Source organism: Sapajus apella, unplaced genomic scaffold, assembly GCF_009761245.1.
Source record: "Sapajus apella isolate SASKATOON/1434 unplaced genomic scaffold, GSC_monkey_1.0 scaffold52, whole genome shotgun sequence".
Taxonomy (NCBI): Eukaryota; Metazoa; Chordata; class Mammalia; order Primates; family Cebidae; genus Sapajus; species Sapajus apella.
The window spans coordinates 10,282,367-10,296,096 of record NW_022436992.1 but is presented as its reverse complement, the minus strand read 5'-3'; the positions used below and the strand labels follow the sequence as shown (position 1 = coordinate 10,296,096).

At 38.2% G+C, this 13,730-nt stretch overlaps 1 protein-coding gene across 2 annotated transcripts in view; it reads right to left on the bottom strand.

Annotated features, from left to right (window-relative positions):
- The window catches only part of DNAH6 (dynein axonemal heavy chain 6), a 297,682-nt gene that overhangs the window by 17,202 nt on the left and 266,750 nt on the right, over positions 1-13,730 (bottom strand). For both annotated transcript variants that reach the window (XM_032243483.1, XM_032243484.1), the window contains 2 exons: positions 7,206-7,325; positions 5,666-5,787 (listed from right to left, as the gene is read on the bottom strand). In XM_032243483.1, coding sequence (XP_032099374.1) covers positions 5,666-5,787; positions 7,206-7,325 — 242 coding nt within the window. The remainder of the gene's footprint in view (positions 1-5,665; positions 5,788-7,205; positions 7,326-13,730) is intronic.

Here is a 13,730-nt window from a genome sequence, read left to right as displayed (position 1 = left end):
CTGACTGGTGTGAGATGATATCTCATTGCGGTTTTGATTTGCATTTCTCTGATGATTAGTGATGCTGAGCATTTTTTCATGTTTGTTGGCTGCTTGTATGTCTTTTTTTTTTTTGTTTGAGAAGTGTCTGTTCATGTCCTTTGCCCCCTTTTAATGGGCTTGTTTTTGCTTGTTGGTTTCTTTAAGTTCCTTATAGATTTTGGGCATTAGTCTTTTTGTCAGATGCATAGTTTGCACATATATTTTCCCATTCTGTAGGTTGTCTGTTTACTCTGTTGATAGTTTCTTTTGCTGGGCAGAAGCTCTTTATTTTAATTAGGTCACAATTATCAATTGTTGTTTCTGTTGCATTTGCTTTTGAGGTCTTAGCCATAATTTTTTTGCCTAGGCCAATGTCCTGGTATTCCTTAGGTTTTCTTCTAGGATTTTAATAGTTTGAGGTGTCACATTTAATTCTTTAATGCATCTTGAGTTAATTTTTGTATATGATGAGAGGTAGGAGTTGAGTTTTATTCTTCTGTATGTGGTTGGCCAGTTTTCTTAGCACCACTTATTGAATAGAGTGTCCTTTCCCATTGTTTATTTTTGTCAACTTTGTTGAAGATCAATTGGTTGTAGGTCCGTAACTTTATTTCTGGGTTCTCTGTTCCATTGGTCTGAGTCTATTTTTTGTACCAGTACCATGCTGTTTTGGTTACTGTAGTCTTATATAATGCCTCTGGCTTTGTTCTTTTTCTTAGAATTACTTTGATAATTCAAGTTCTTTTTTGGTTTCCTGTGAATTTTAGAATGTTCTTTTCTAATTCTGTGAAAAATGATGTTGGTAGTTTGACAGGAATAGATTAAAATGTGTGATTGCTTTGGGCAGTATTTTTACGATATAGATTCTTCCAATCCATGAGCATGAAATGTTTTTACATTTGTTTGTGTCATCTATGATTTCTTTCATCAGTGTTCTGTAATTCCTGTAGAGATGTTTCACCTCCTTAGTAGATGTATTCTTAGGTATTTTATTTTTCTTAAGGCAATTGTGAATGGTATTGTGTTCTTGATTTGGTCCTCAGCTTAAACATTTTGATGTATAGAAATGCTACTGATTTTTGTACATTGATTTTGTATCCTGTAACTTTACTGAAGTAGTTTATTAGGCCTGATAGTCTTTTGGCAGAATCTTCAGGATTTTCTGTGCACAGAACCATATTGTCAGTGAAGAGAGATAATTTAACTTCCTCTTTTCCTATCTGGATGCATTTTATTTCTTTCTCTTGCCCGATTACTCTGGCTAGGACTTCCAGTACTATTAATATGTTCAATAGGAGTGGTACGAGTGAACATCCTTGTCTTGTTCCAGTTCTCAGAGAAAAGTCTCCAATTTTTTCTGTGAAGTATGATATTGGCTACGGGCTTGTCATAGATGGCTCTTATTACTTTGAACTATGTTTCTTTGATGCCTAGTTTGTTGAGGGCTTTTATCATTAAAGAATGTTGGATTTTATTGAATGCTTTTTTGGCACTGATTGAGATAATCATACGGTTTTGTTTTAAATTCTGTTTATGCAGTGAATTACATTTATTGATTTGTATGTTGAACCATCCTTGCATCCAAGAATAAAGCCCACTTGATTGTGGTGGATTATCCTTTTGGGGTGCTATTGGATTAGATTTCCCAGTATTTTGTTGAGGATTTTTGAGTTTTTGTTTATCAGAGTTATTGGCTTATAGTTTTCTCTTTTGGTTGTGTCTTTGATTTCATAGAATGAGTTAGGGAGGAATCCCTCTTCTTTGATTTTTTGGAATAATTTCCATAGGATTCGTACTAGCTCTTCTTTGTACATCTGATAGAATTTGTCTGTGAATTCATCTGGTCCAAAACGTGATTTGATTGGTATGTTTTTTAAATTGCTGATTCAATTTTGTAACTCATTATTGGTCTGTTTAGGGTTTCTATTTCTTTCTGGTTCAATTTTGGGAGGTCGTGTATTTCTGAGAGTTCATTCATTTCCTTTAGATATTCTAGTTTGTGCACATAAACATATTTATAGTAGTCTCTGAGGATATTTTATATTTTTGTGGGAGCAGTTATTACGCCACGTTGTCATTTCTAATTGTGCTTACTTGTATCTTTTTTTCTTTGTTAATCTGGCTAACAGTTTATCAATCTTTTTTAACCTTCCCATGAGTTAACTTTTGTTGTTGACCTTTGTATGCTTTTTTCTTTTTGGTTCCAGTTTCATTTAGTTCTGTTTTGATTTTAGTTATTTCTTTTCTTCTGCAAGCTTTGAGTTTAGTTTGTTCTAGTTTTTCCAGTTCCTTTGAGTGCAACATTAGGTTGTTAATTTGAGATCTTTCTATTAATATCTTCCTGATGCAGGCAGTTAGCTTTATAAACTTTCCTCTCAACACTGTTTTTGTTGCATCTCAGAGCTTTTTATATCTTGTTGTCTGGACTTTCACTTGTTTCAAAGAATTTTTTGATTTTTGCCTTGATTTCTTTGTTTACCCAAAAGTCATTCAGGAGCAAGTTGTTTAGTTTCCATGTATTTGTGTGGTTTTGAGAGTTCCTCTTGGTATTGATTTCTAATCATATTCCACTGTGTTCTGAGAAGACATTTGGTATGATTTTAAATTTTTAAATTTGTTGAGACTTGCCTTATGACCAAGCACGTGGTCATTATTGTGTGCAGATGAGAAGAATGTATATTCTGTGGTTATTGGTGGAATATTCTGTAGATGTCTATTAGGTCCAATTAGTCAAGGATTGAATTTAAGTCCAGAATTTCTTTGTTAGTTTTTTTCCTTGATGATCTGTCTAATGCTGTCAGTGGAGTGTTGAAGTCCCCCTACCCCCTGTCCCCCTGATTACTGTGTGGCTGTAGGAGCCTTTTCTTAGGTAGAAGTAATTATAAGTCTGGGTGCTCCAATGTTGGGAGCACATATAGTTAGGATCATTAAATCTTCTTGAATTGAACTCTTTATCATTATATTATGCCCCCTTTGTCCTTTCTTACTGTTGTTAGTTTACAGTCTAATTTTTCTGATGCAAGAATAGCATCCTCTGATCTTTTCTATTTTGTTTCCATGATAGATCATTTTCCATCTCTTTACTTTGAGCCTATAGTTGTCATTACATAAAGACAGCAGAAAGATGGGTCTTGTTTTTTTAATCCAATTTGCCATTTTATGTCTTTTAAGTGGAATGTTTAGGTCATTTATATTCAGGTTAATATTGATATGTGAGGTTTTGTTTCTGTTGTGGTGGTGTTTTTGTTGTGGTGCTGAAGTTCTTGTGCTGATTCCTTCTCATCTGAAGGAGCTGATACTTTTTTTAAATTCACTGTTGTTTGGATGGAGTTTTTTTTGACTTTTCATTCTTTTCTTTTCCTGGAGGGTATGACTGTGGTATATGTTATGCACAATCAGTTGGCTTTGTTTCTGGGTGCTTTCAGAGAGCCAAGGGTCTGTATGGATTCTCTGGTTACATATAGGTTCATGCAGTGTGTTCAAGAGGCATTGCCTGTAGAAATGTTATTTTTGTTTGGTATTGTAATTCAGGCTGTAGTCCAGTAAATGGTGCTTAAAAGAGCCAGCACATAGGCTCTTAGCCACTACAGCCCTCAGTGGGGCTGGAGGCACCAGAGAAGTGCAAAAAGCATGCTCTTCCAGCTCACAGTTACCCTCAGCAGGGGTGGGTCCAATGGAGAATCACAGAGAAGCAGCTTATTGCAGTACACACACTTACCAGGCCCCAACAGGAAGAGCTCCAATGGGAAGGCAGGGGATGGTGGAAAATGAGAGATGGTCCCTCTTTAAGTCTATTCCTAGGCCTTGGTGGTGTCCCTTTTAGTGGCTGGCATCACACCCCTATTTCATTTGTCCCAAGTGGGGCTTTGATGGAGTGTGCTTCCTCCTTTCCTCGGGGTGGTTTGCACCAAAGACTAAGTCTCTAGATGACCCTTTACTCCTTAGGTAACTGCCTGTCTCCTGTGCTTGCTGAAGTTAGAGTGAGTTGTGGAGTATGTCTGCAGGTGGTTTGGTGATGCAGTGGTTCAAAGATGGAGTTTCCCTGGACAGGGTAGTGGCACTGCCGTTGTACAACCAATATGGCATCTACTGCCTAGGTCTCAACCCAGTGGATGGCTGTGGGGCCTGCCCAGCTCATGCTCCCTGACCTGGTGGGTCTCCATCCAGTCTCTGCCCAGATAGCAGGGCCAACCAGCTAGGCTTGTCCCAAGCCATTTGTGTCCAGATCACTGAGCCAGCTCAGGCATTGTGGGCCATGAAACTTCATAAGGGAGAAGTGGTGGCTGTTAGGCCATGCCCATCTTGGTCCAGTCTTGAAAAAGGAGGGGTGACCATCTCTCATGGTGGCACACAAATCTGTGTCATACTCTTCTTTGTGTTCTGACAGTGGGGCTTCTCCCCTACTTGAGCTTAGGCCACAGATATCAACTTGATATCCTGGGTGGTATGTTTGTGTCCTGGGGAGTTGGGACCAGGACTGCGGATTTTTCCTTTGGCCTCTAGGTGTCAAGCACTGGCTGTGATGGGGGTGGTAAACTACTCCTGGGTTGCCTATAAAACACTCAGGCAGGGCTGTGGAGGCTGTGCTGTGAGCACTCTCCTGCAGGAGCAGCCTCACAGGTGGTCTTGAGAGGGACCAGTAGGAAAAGGGGTACATGGATTAGTGCCTGAAGCAATGGTGGTGGGGTCTGTCTTGGGGCATGAGCATGCCCAGGCCCTGCTGTTTCCTGGCCTGGCAGACAGCAGGAGCTACAGCCACTCAGTGTAACATGGAAAGCCTTGGGGGATGAGTGTCTGTGGTCGTGTTACCTTACAGCTGCACAGCATAGCCAAGTCTTCTGGACTCTGTGTGGGTTCAAACTGTGCCTCTGCTTATTCTTTGGGCAGTTCTGCCTGCCAGTCCAAAGGTGTGTGGGGGTCATGGGAACTCCTGTGATAGGGTCTCAGCAGTCCATGGCAGGAATGTGGTGCCCCGGGGTTTCTTCACTGACTTCTTCTTTAGGTCTAGTCCAAGTCCAGGGGCTGGTTCTGGTGCCTGGTGACCCCAAGCAGGCCTAGGTCACACGAGAGCCTTGAGTGCACGCTGAAGAGCTTGGACTGCCCTTAGGTAATGGTGCAGCCTCACAAGTTCTTACACAGAGGAGTAAAGCAACCCAGTTTGCTCTGGGTTATGATCTGGTACTGTGACCGTGCTTTTAATAAACAGTGTTTTAATTTATCTGCTTTGGACATTTGTTACTGTACTTTTATAATTGAATCATGTATGGATCCACAAACCTTTGTGTAATGTGACACAAATGTGCCCAGCTTGGTGGAAGAAGGGCAAAGAAAGACAGTTATATTATTACTGAAATCCTCATGTAATTGTTGGACTGTGATTAGGTAGATTATGGATGGACTACGCAGAAGGCCTGGAGATGGAGGGGCTTTGCCAGTGACAGGGAAAATGCATGATGGTCTTAGGATTCTGTGAAGGATCCAGAGGGACCAGGCTAAATTGGAACCAAATGATGAAATCAAGGTGAAACAATTATTTTGTTTATTTAGGAAGATCATAATTTCCAGAGTGAGCAGCCGTGTTTATTGATGTTTGGAGTTTATATACACAACATAAATATGTATTTTAAGAGGAAAGGCCACATACCTGGAAGACTAGATTGGCATTTTCATGCATTCCAAAAATTTCTGGGTCATCGATCAAAGGCAGATTTTCAATGTAGTCCTTAAACTCTTGCAGGCTGTCAGCAATGGGTGCAAAATAGATGCCTGTTATTAAAAACACAGAAGACAAATATGTCTCAAATAGGCTGGTTTTGTACTGCCGAGTTTGATTCTTCTTTGCACGGTGCAGATGGTGTTTGCAATCAGCTGCCTCATGTAGAAAGGGGGATTGTTTTTCCTAAGTTTTCATTGCTGTGTCTAGTTTTGCTACCTTTTCTTCAGGCCTTGAGAATCTGATTACTGTCCTAACTTTTCAGATGCCTTCTCCAGAGCATTTAAAGATGCTGAGAATCCAGGGATATTCTGCTGAAAGGGGTATCTCATGAAGGTCTCCACATTTATGCTGAAAGGTGTAACACATCAAGGGCTTAAATTTATGCTTGTGTTAGAGATTGCTTTCATATTTGTTTGATAAACAACAGCCCTCTCCAATTCCCCAAACCAAAAGCTACATTTGCCGAACATTGAAATCTAGGGTTATTCAACTATCTATAGTGATTGCAGGAAAAACAGTTGAATCTTTATTTATTTATTTTTTTGAGACAGAGTTTTGCTCGTTGCCCAGCTGGAGTGCAATGCAATTCCATGATCTTGGCTCACTGCAACCTCTGTCTCCCAGGTTCAAGCGATTCTCCTGCCTCAGCCTCCCGAGTAGCTGGGATTACCGGCCACTACACCAGCTAATTTTTGTATTTTTAGAAGAGACGGGGTTTTACCATCTTGGCCAGGCTGGTCTCACACTGCTGACCTCAGGTGATCCACCCACCTTGGCCTCCCAAAATGCTGGGATTACAAGCATGAGCCACCATGCCTGGCCTACAGTTGTAGCTTATCAGCTCTGACTGATGCTCAATGGCAGGAGCTTTTATGAACTTGTACTAATCAAGTTGCTCCTTCCAAGGGGATCAACACTCAGGACAATCTCTTTGCTGTCTGTCTCATAATGAGCTATCACCGACTCACAGATCTGGTTTTTACTCAACTTACTGTAATAGACATTTTATTTTCTTTATTTTTTTAAAAAACTTTTATATAATAATAATATTTATTATTATTTAGAGACTGGGTCTTGTAATGTTGCCCAGGCTGGAAATGAATTCCTGAGCTCAAGTGATTCTCCCACCTTCAGCCTCCTGAGTATCTGGGACCATAGACACGTGCCACCATGTCTGGATGTTTTATTTGATTATATTCAAAATATACTAGAATATAACATTGAAAACACATTTAGACACAATGCAATAAATTTTAAAATCAAATAACTGAAAGTAGTTACCACAAACTATGTATCTCTGTGATCCTACTATCAAACTCACTCTGAAGGTGATCAAGCAAGGGGATAGGGTGTGGCCAGAACAGGGTTGTGGAGACCAGACACAGACAGCCATTGGATGGAAAACTGAGAGATGCTCTCAACGACTTCTTGGGAAAGGCCTTTTCTGTAATATTGAAAAGTCATTCACCTGATTCAGAGTATTTATAATCTTCTTCTAATGTCTCAGGAGAAAAAAATCTTTTCAAGATAGTACGAAGGCATCTTTGATCCCAGGTGTCTGTGACTCTACCACCATAAGTAATTTCACCTGAAAAGGAATTTGTATTTTGAAATTATAACTGTTTTTTAAAAAAATTGATAGGCATACCTAATTTTTAAATTTTAATGTTTATATATACATTAATTTGGTACTGAAAATGGAACGCACACATCAGAATTTCCTTCCACCACCCCATCAAAGATAATAAAAGTCAATTTTTGAAAAGTAGAAAAAATCTACTATATGTACGCTACCCTCATTATTTTGCTGTTTTAGTTTTCAGAAACTAAAGCCACTGAGCTCTTACCTATTTCTTTTTTCTTTTTGTTCTTTTGCTTTGAAATATTGATTTTAAATCTTATCATTGATTGCAGTATTCTAAAACATACACACTTTCCATCATACAGTGCTTCTTTTGGAGCCAATGAGTAAAATGGAATCTAGTATTTGTAGCAAGGCATTCAAGCTCTATACATTCCTTATAAATTATTGCTATCAAAGGTAAAAGGAAAGAAAGATTCAAAATGAAAGGGACAACTCGCTTTATAGTAATTATAGGGAATTATAACTGGTTGGTATCCCATCTCTCTTTCCAAAGAGAAGCTACTTTCCATGTACTCCATTGTCATCCCAAAATTATGTGTAGCAAGGAAGAACACTGGAATCTGTTGCTGATATAATTTCTTTAATATTCCAGATCCATTGCTACAATTCACCATTCACCACTGTTGTGTTCCTGGAAGTATTTCACCTGTGATACCAACATTGTCAACTTATGAATCCTCCAACTGTTGATCCATTCTCATCTCTATTTCTTCCATCATGTCAGGAAGAAAAAATTATTTTTTCTTTCTCTTTCAAGCTGAGATGATTGGTTGGGAGAAAGTTATTTCAGTCTTTGGAATCACAATAATTTATTTCTTCCAAGACTGCAATGTCCTTACGTGCACATCCTATAGGGATGCCTCTCTTCCCTCTCCTGTTGGAATACCTCTTGTCAGTCTTGCTGGATAAGCCACTAAGGGAGAAGGGAGGTGCAGTAGGTACCAGGGCTGATGGTTAAGTTGCTGAATCCTTGCATTAACAATTCCATGAGGTAAAAAGGAGATGTTCTGTACCTTCCTGGGAATATTCTTCAGCGACCCTCTGGGAAACATTGGAACATAAAATTGGGTTAAATCTCTGTCATGGGTCCATCTAATATGGGCCTAACTTGAAGTTCCTCTTGGGTCCTTGGCACTGGAACATAAAGCTCTAGTGTCTCTAATTGCATGATGATGTCAGAGAAAGAAGGGTGTCTTAACATATGTTATTCTAAAATAAGTTTCCAACTAAAGTATCTGCATTTTGACAAGCAGCACAGAAATGTTTTCCTTACAAATCAACAGATTTTGTGCTTCTCCATCCAGATTTGACTTTATCCTTTTTCTTGGGTCAAACTGAGTAAACAAGGAACTCTGTCATTTTTGACTCAGGCTAGATGACTCACAGCTCACTTTCAAAAAGGAGTCTTCTGGCTTTGGTCTTCTCAGAAGAGGGACCATGGTTACGTGCATGCACGTGTATGGGTGTCTGTGTGTGGCATTAACCATCCATGCCACTGCCTGGTCTGGCCGCAGCATCATGGTTCCTGTGGATCCCAATATAGGGGCTTTCCCCTTCTCTTTCTTTTCCTGTGGGCTGGGTCAGGGATGGTTCAATAAAAACTGGAGAGGCCTGAGGTTTGACTTTGTTTTTGCCAACTTTGAGCTCAGATCCACCTCCAATACCACTCCTGGATGTATGTATTGCTGTAACCTACACTACAAAATCTGAAGGTCCTCCTCCAATCCCAAATACCTTCCAGTATTTAAAGCCTCCTAAATATTTCTCTGTTTATTTTCTCCTGTCTAGTTTCTCCACTGGTATTGATATACTTCCATGTTCAATCCCTCATTTTGCTTTTATTATAGCTTTGTGAATTGTTGCACCTCTCCTAGTCTAAAAGACCATAATTGCTAACCAGTGTTTCTAAGTTAGAGGAAAATTTATTAGCAAGACACGTAGGTCTTTCAAGATTTGCCTGCAGCTTACATTTTTAGTGTTGTTGAAGACACAACTGCCCTCCATACACACTTCCTCTTTCGGAGCTACTAACTGTTTCTCTAGTAGTGCCATGTCCCACGCTGTTGGCCTCCCCTAACCCCACATCTTTATTGAGGTATAATTGCTATTCAAAAAACTGCACATAATAAATGTATACAATGTGGTGAGTTTTGACATATGTATATACTTATGTTGCTATCTCCACAATCCATATGGCAAACATATCCATCACCTCCAACAATTTCTTCATGCCCTCCACTGTTTATTGTGGTTAGAATACTTAACATGAAATCTACCCTCTTGACAAATTGTAAAGTACAAAATACCTTATGATTAACTGTAAATGCTATACTGTACAACAGATCTCCATCACTTACTCATCTTGTGTAACTATAATTTTATACTAATTGAACAACAACTCCCATTTTCCTCCTCCCTCTATCCTGTGATAGCCACCATTCTCTTGTCCACTTCTAGACTTTTGATGATTACAGATGCTTCATATAAGAGGAATCATGCAGTATTCGTCTTTTCTGTGACTAGCTTATTTCACTTAGCATATAGCATAATGCCTATCAGGGCCATCCATGCTGTCACAAATGGTAGGATTTCTTTCTTTTTCAAGGATAAATAGTATTCCATTGTATGTAATTACCATACTTTTTTTATCCATTTATATGTTGATGGGCATTTGGGTTGTTTCCATATATTGGCTACTATGAATCATTCATTATCTCCATCAGCTTTTGGTAGGCAGAGACTATGTCATCTTTGATATCCAGCACCTATCGTAATAGTACTAATCAGTATTTTCTGAATTAATCCATAAACAAATGCCTAAAAAACTCACCATTAGCAAGTATTGCCACCTGGATAAAGCATTGCTTTTTCACCCCTATCTTTTTTTAAAAACCAGTTTCAATGAGATATAATTTAAAACATAATGAAATTCAAATAAAACATATATATGTAAAAGAATATATACTGAATATATATCTATTCTTATATATAATTACATATATATAATTTATTTTTTTTGTAAATTTATAGAGTTGTCCAGCCATCATGACAATCTAATTTTAGAACATTTCCATTTCTCCCCCAAAAGAAATATTGTGCCCATTTGCTGTCACTCCCCATGTCTACTCCTTGCCCTCTGCAACCCCTGAACTACTTTCCATCCCTATAGACTTGACTGGTCTGGAAATTTCATATAGATAGAATTGTACTTGTGGTCTTTTGTGTCTGACTTCTTTTACTTAGCATAATGTTTTTGAGGTTTATTTATGTTGTTGTATGTATCAGTACTTTATTCCTTTTTATGGTGAAATAAGATTCTATTTATGGATATGCCATATTTTACTTAGCCATTCACCAGTTAATGGACATTTTTGGACATTATGAACAATGCTATTATGAACATTTGTGCACAAGTTTTTGTGAGAACATATGTTTTAATTTTTCCTAAGTACTTATTTATGAGTAGAATTGCTAAGTCATATGGCAACTCTATTTAAATTTTTTTTTCAAAGCAGCAGTACAATCTTACATTGCCACCAGGAGCATATGAGGGTTCCAATTTTTCCATATGTTCACCAGTATTTGTTATTGTCTTTTTTAAAATTATAGTCATCCTAGTAGGTGTGAAGTGGCATTTCATTAGAGATTTAACTTTCATTTCCCTCATGACAAATTGAGTGTCTTCTCATGTGCTTACTGGGCATTTGTGCATCTTCTTTGGTGAAATGTCTATTCAAATCAAATCTTCAACCATTTTAATATTGAGTTATATTTCTTATTATTATTGAGTTGTAAGAGGTCTTTTTATACTTTGGATACAAGTCCCTTATCAGATGTATGATTTGCAAATATTTTCTCTCAGTCTGTGTCTTGCCTTTTCACTTACTTGATGGTGTGTGTAGGCATGTAGAAGTTTTAGATATTGATGAAGTCCAATGTATTTTCTTTTTTGTGTCATGTCTTGGAAGTCAATAACTAACCCCAAGTCACAATTTACTCCAAAGCTTTCTTCTAAGAGATTTACCTTTATCTATTAATTGTAGGTCTGTCACCCATTTTGTATTAATTTTTGTGTATGGTATAAGATAAGGGTCCAAATTTATCCTTTTGTAGAAGGACACCCAATTGCCTCAGCATCATGTATTGAAAAGGCTATCCTTACCCCATTGAATTGTCTTGGCACCTTTGTTGAAAATCAGCAGTCATAAATATAAGGGTCATTTTCGGATATTCTCAATTCTATTCCATTGATTTGTAAGTTTATTATACTTTTTTTTTTTTAAATATAAATGTTATTTCTCAACACAAGCTCAATCAATTCAAGACATTTTGGTAAGCAATGATACCAGCCATTCAGTCCATCCCTAAAGAACTGATGGTCCTGGGGGTTTAACCATGTCATACAGTCTTTTTTTTTTTTTTTTTTTTTTTGCGTTAACCAAAGAAAAGTGGGTGCTCTTTAACAAAATTTTAATATTAGGAAACACAGAAGTTAGGTGGAGCCAAATTAGGTCTGTAAGGTGAATACCTAATAATTTCCCATAAAAACTCTTGTGAAAGTGTTCTAGTTTGATGAGAGCCCTGAATAGCATTGTTGGAGTAGAGAAGGACTCTTTGGTGAAGTATTCTTAGGCATTTTTCTGTTAAATCTTTGACTAACTTTTTCAAAACACTCTCATAATAAGCAGATGTTATCATTCTTTGGCCCTCCAGAAAGTCAAGAAGCAAAATGCCTTGAGCATTCCAAAAAACTGTTGCCATGAGCTTTGTTCTTGACTAGTCTGCTTTTGCTTTGACTAGACCAATTTCCTTCCTTGGTAGCCATTGCTTTGATTGTGCATTGTTTTTAGGATTGTACTGGTAAACTCATGTTCCATCCTCTATTACAATTCTTCAAAGAAATGCTGCAGGATCTTGACTGCACTTGTTTAAATTTCCATTGAGAGCTTTGCTCTTGTCTGCCTCTGATCTGGTTTTAAGAGTTTTGGCTCCTACTGAGTGGAAAGTTTGCTCAACTTTAATTTTAGTCAAAATTGTGTCAAATGAATCTATTGAGATGTCTACGGTGTTGGCTGTTGTTTCTACTGGTAACTGCAGGTGCTGTTCAGTGAGGGCATGAACAAGATTAATTTTTTCTTTGCAAATTAATGTGGATGGCCTGCTGCTGTGGGCTTCATCTTCAACACTGTCTTGGCCCTTCTTAAAACTAGTTATCAGCTGGGCGTGGTGGCTCATGCCTGTAATCCCAGCACTTTGGGAGGCCGAGGTGGGTGGATCATGAGGTCGAGAGATCGAGACCGTCCTGGTCAAAATGGTGAAACCCTGTCTCTACTAAAAATACAAAAAATTAGCTGGGCATGGTGGTGCATGCCTGTAATCCCAGCTACTCAGGAGGCTGAGGCAGGAGAATTGCCTGAACCCAGGAGGCGGGGGTTGCGGTGAGCCGAGATCGCGCCATTGCACTCCAGCCTGGGTAACAAGAATGAAACTCCATCTCAAAAAAAAAAATAAATAGTTATCCATTTATAAACTGCTACTGATTTATTTGGACATTGTCCCTATAAACTTTTTGTAAAGTATCAATATTTCACCATTCTTCCACATAAGATTCACCATAAATTTGACAATATTTCTGCTTCAATTTTAGCAGAATTGATGTTGCCTTGACAGAGGCTCATTGCAAATTGATGTCTTATCCTTCTTAGTGCCTCAAACTAGATCCAAAAACAGAATTTTCAACACAGATTGAAGACCTAAATTTTTAAAAACTGGAATACCTTTTAAAATTTTCCCATAAAATCAGTCTTATTTACAGAAATACTTGGGATATTTGTTGCTGAGATTTCTTGTTCTCTTCAGCACAATTGTTTGACAGTTCTGAGACTCTTCTGACCAAGACTAGGTGCTGGCCTGGAGGGAACAGTGGATAGGTGCCACATAAAAATAAATTGACCTGATAAGGGCTCTGCTCCCTTCATGCCAGAAACAAGAAATGTGATAGAGCTATCACCACCACTGCCAAGTCAAAATCTATGTCTATTCTTATGCCAGTGCCACAATGACTTGTTATAACTTTGTAGTAAGTTTTGAAATTGGGAAATATAACTCTTTTGACTTCATTTTTTTCAAGATTGTTTTTGCCATGTGAGGTCCTTCACGTTTTCATAATCAGCTTATCAATTTCTGCAACATGCCAGCTGCTCTGGGTGTGACAATCTTCTGTTACATAGGGATCACATTAAATCTATAGATTGGTCTGGCAAATTACTTTTTACCTCCACAATTACTTTCATGGCAGTAGAGACTGAGGTAACCTGAAACATTGAGGGTTGTAGGAGAGGGAGAAGG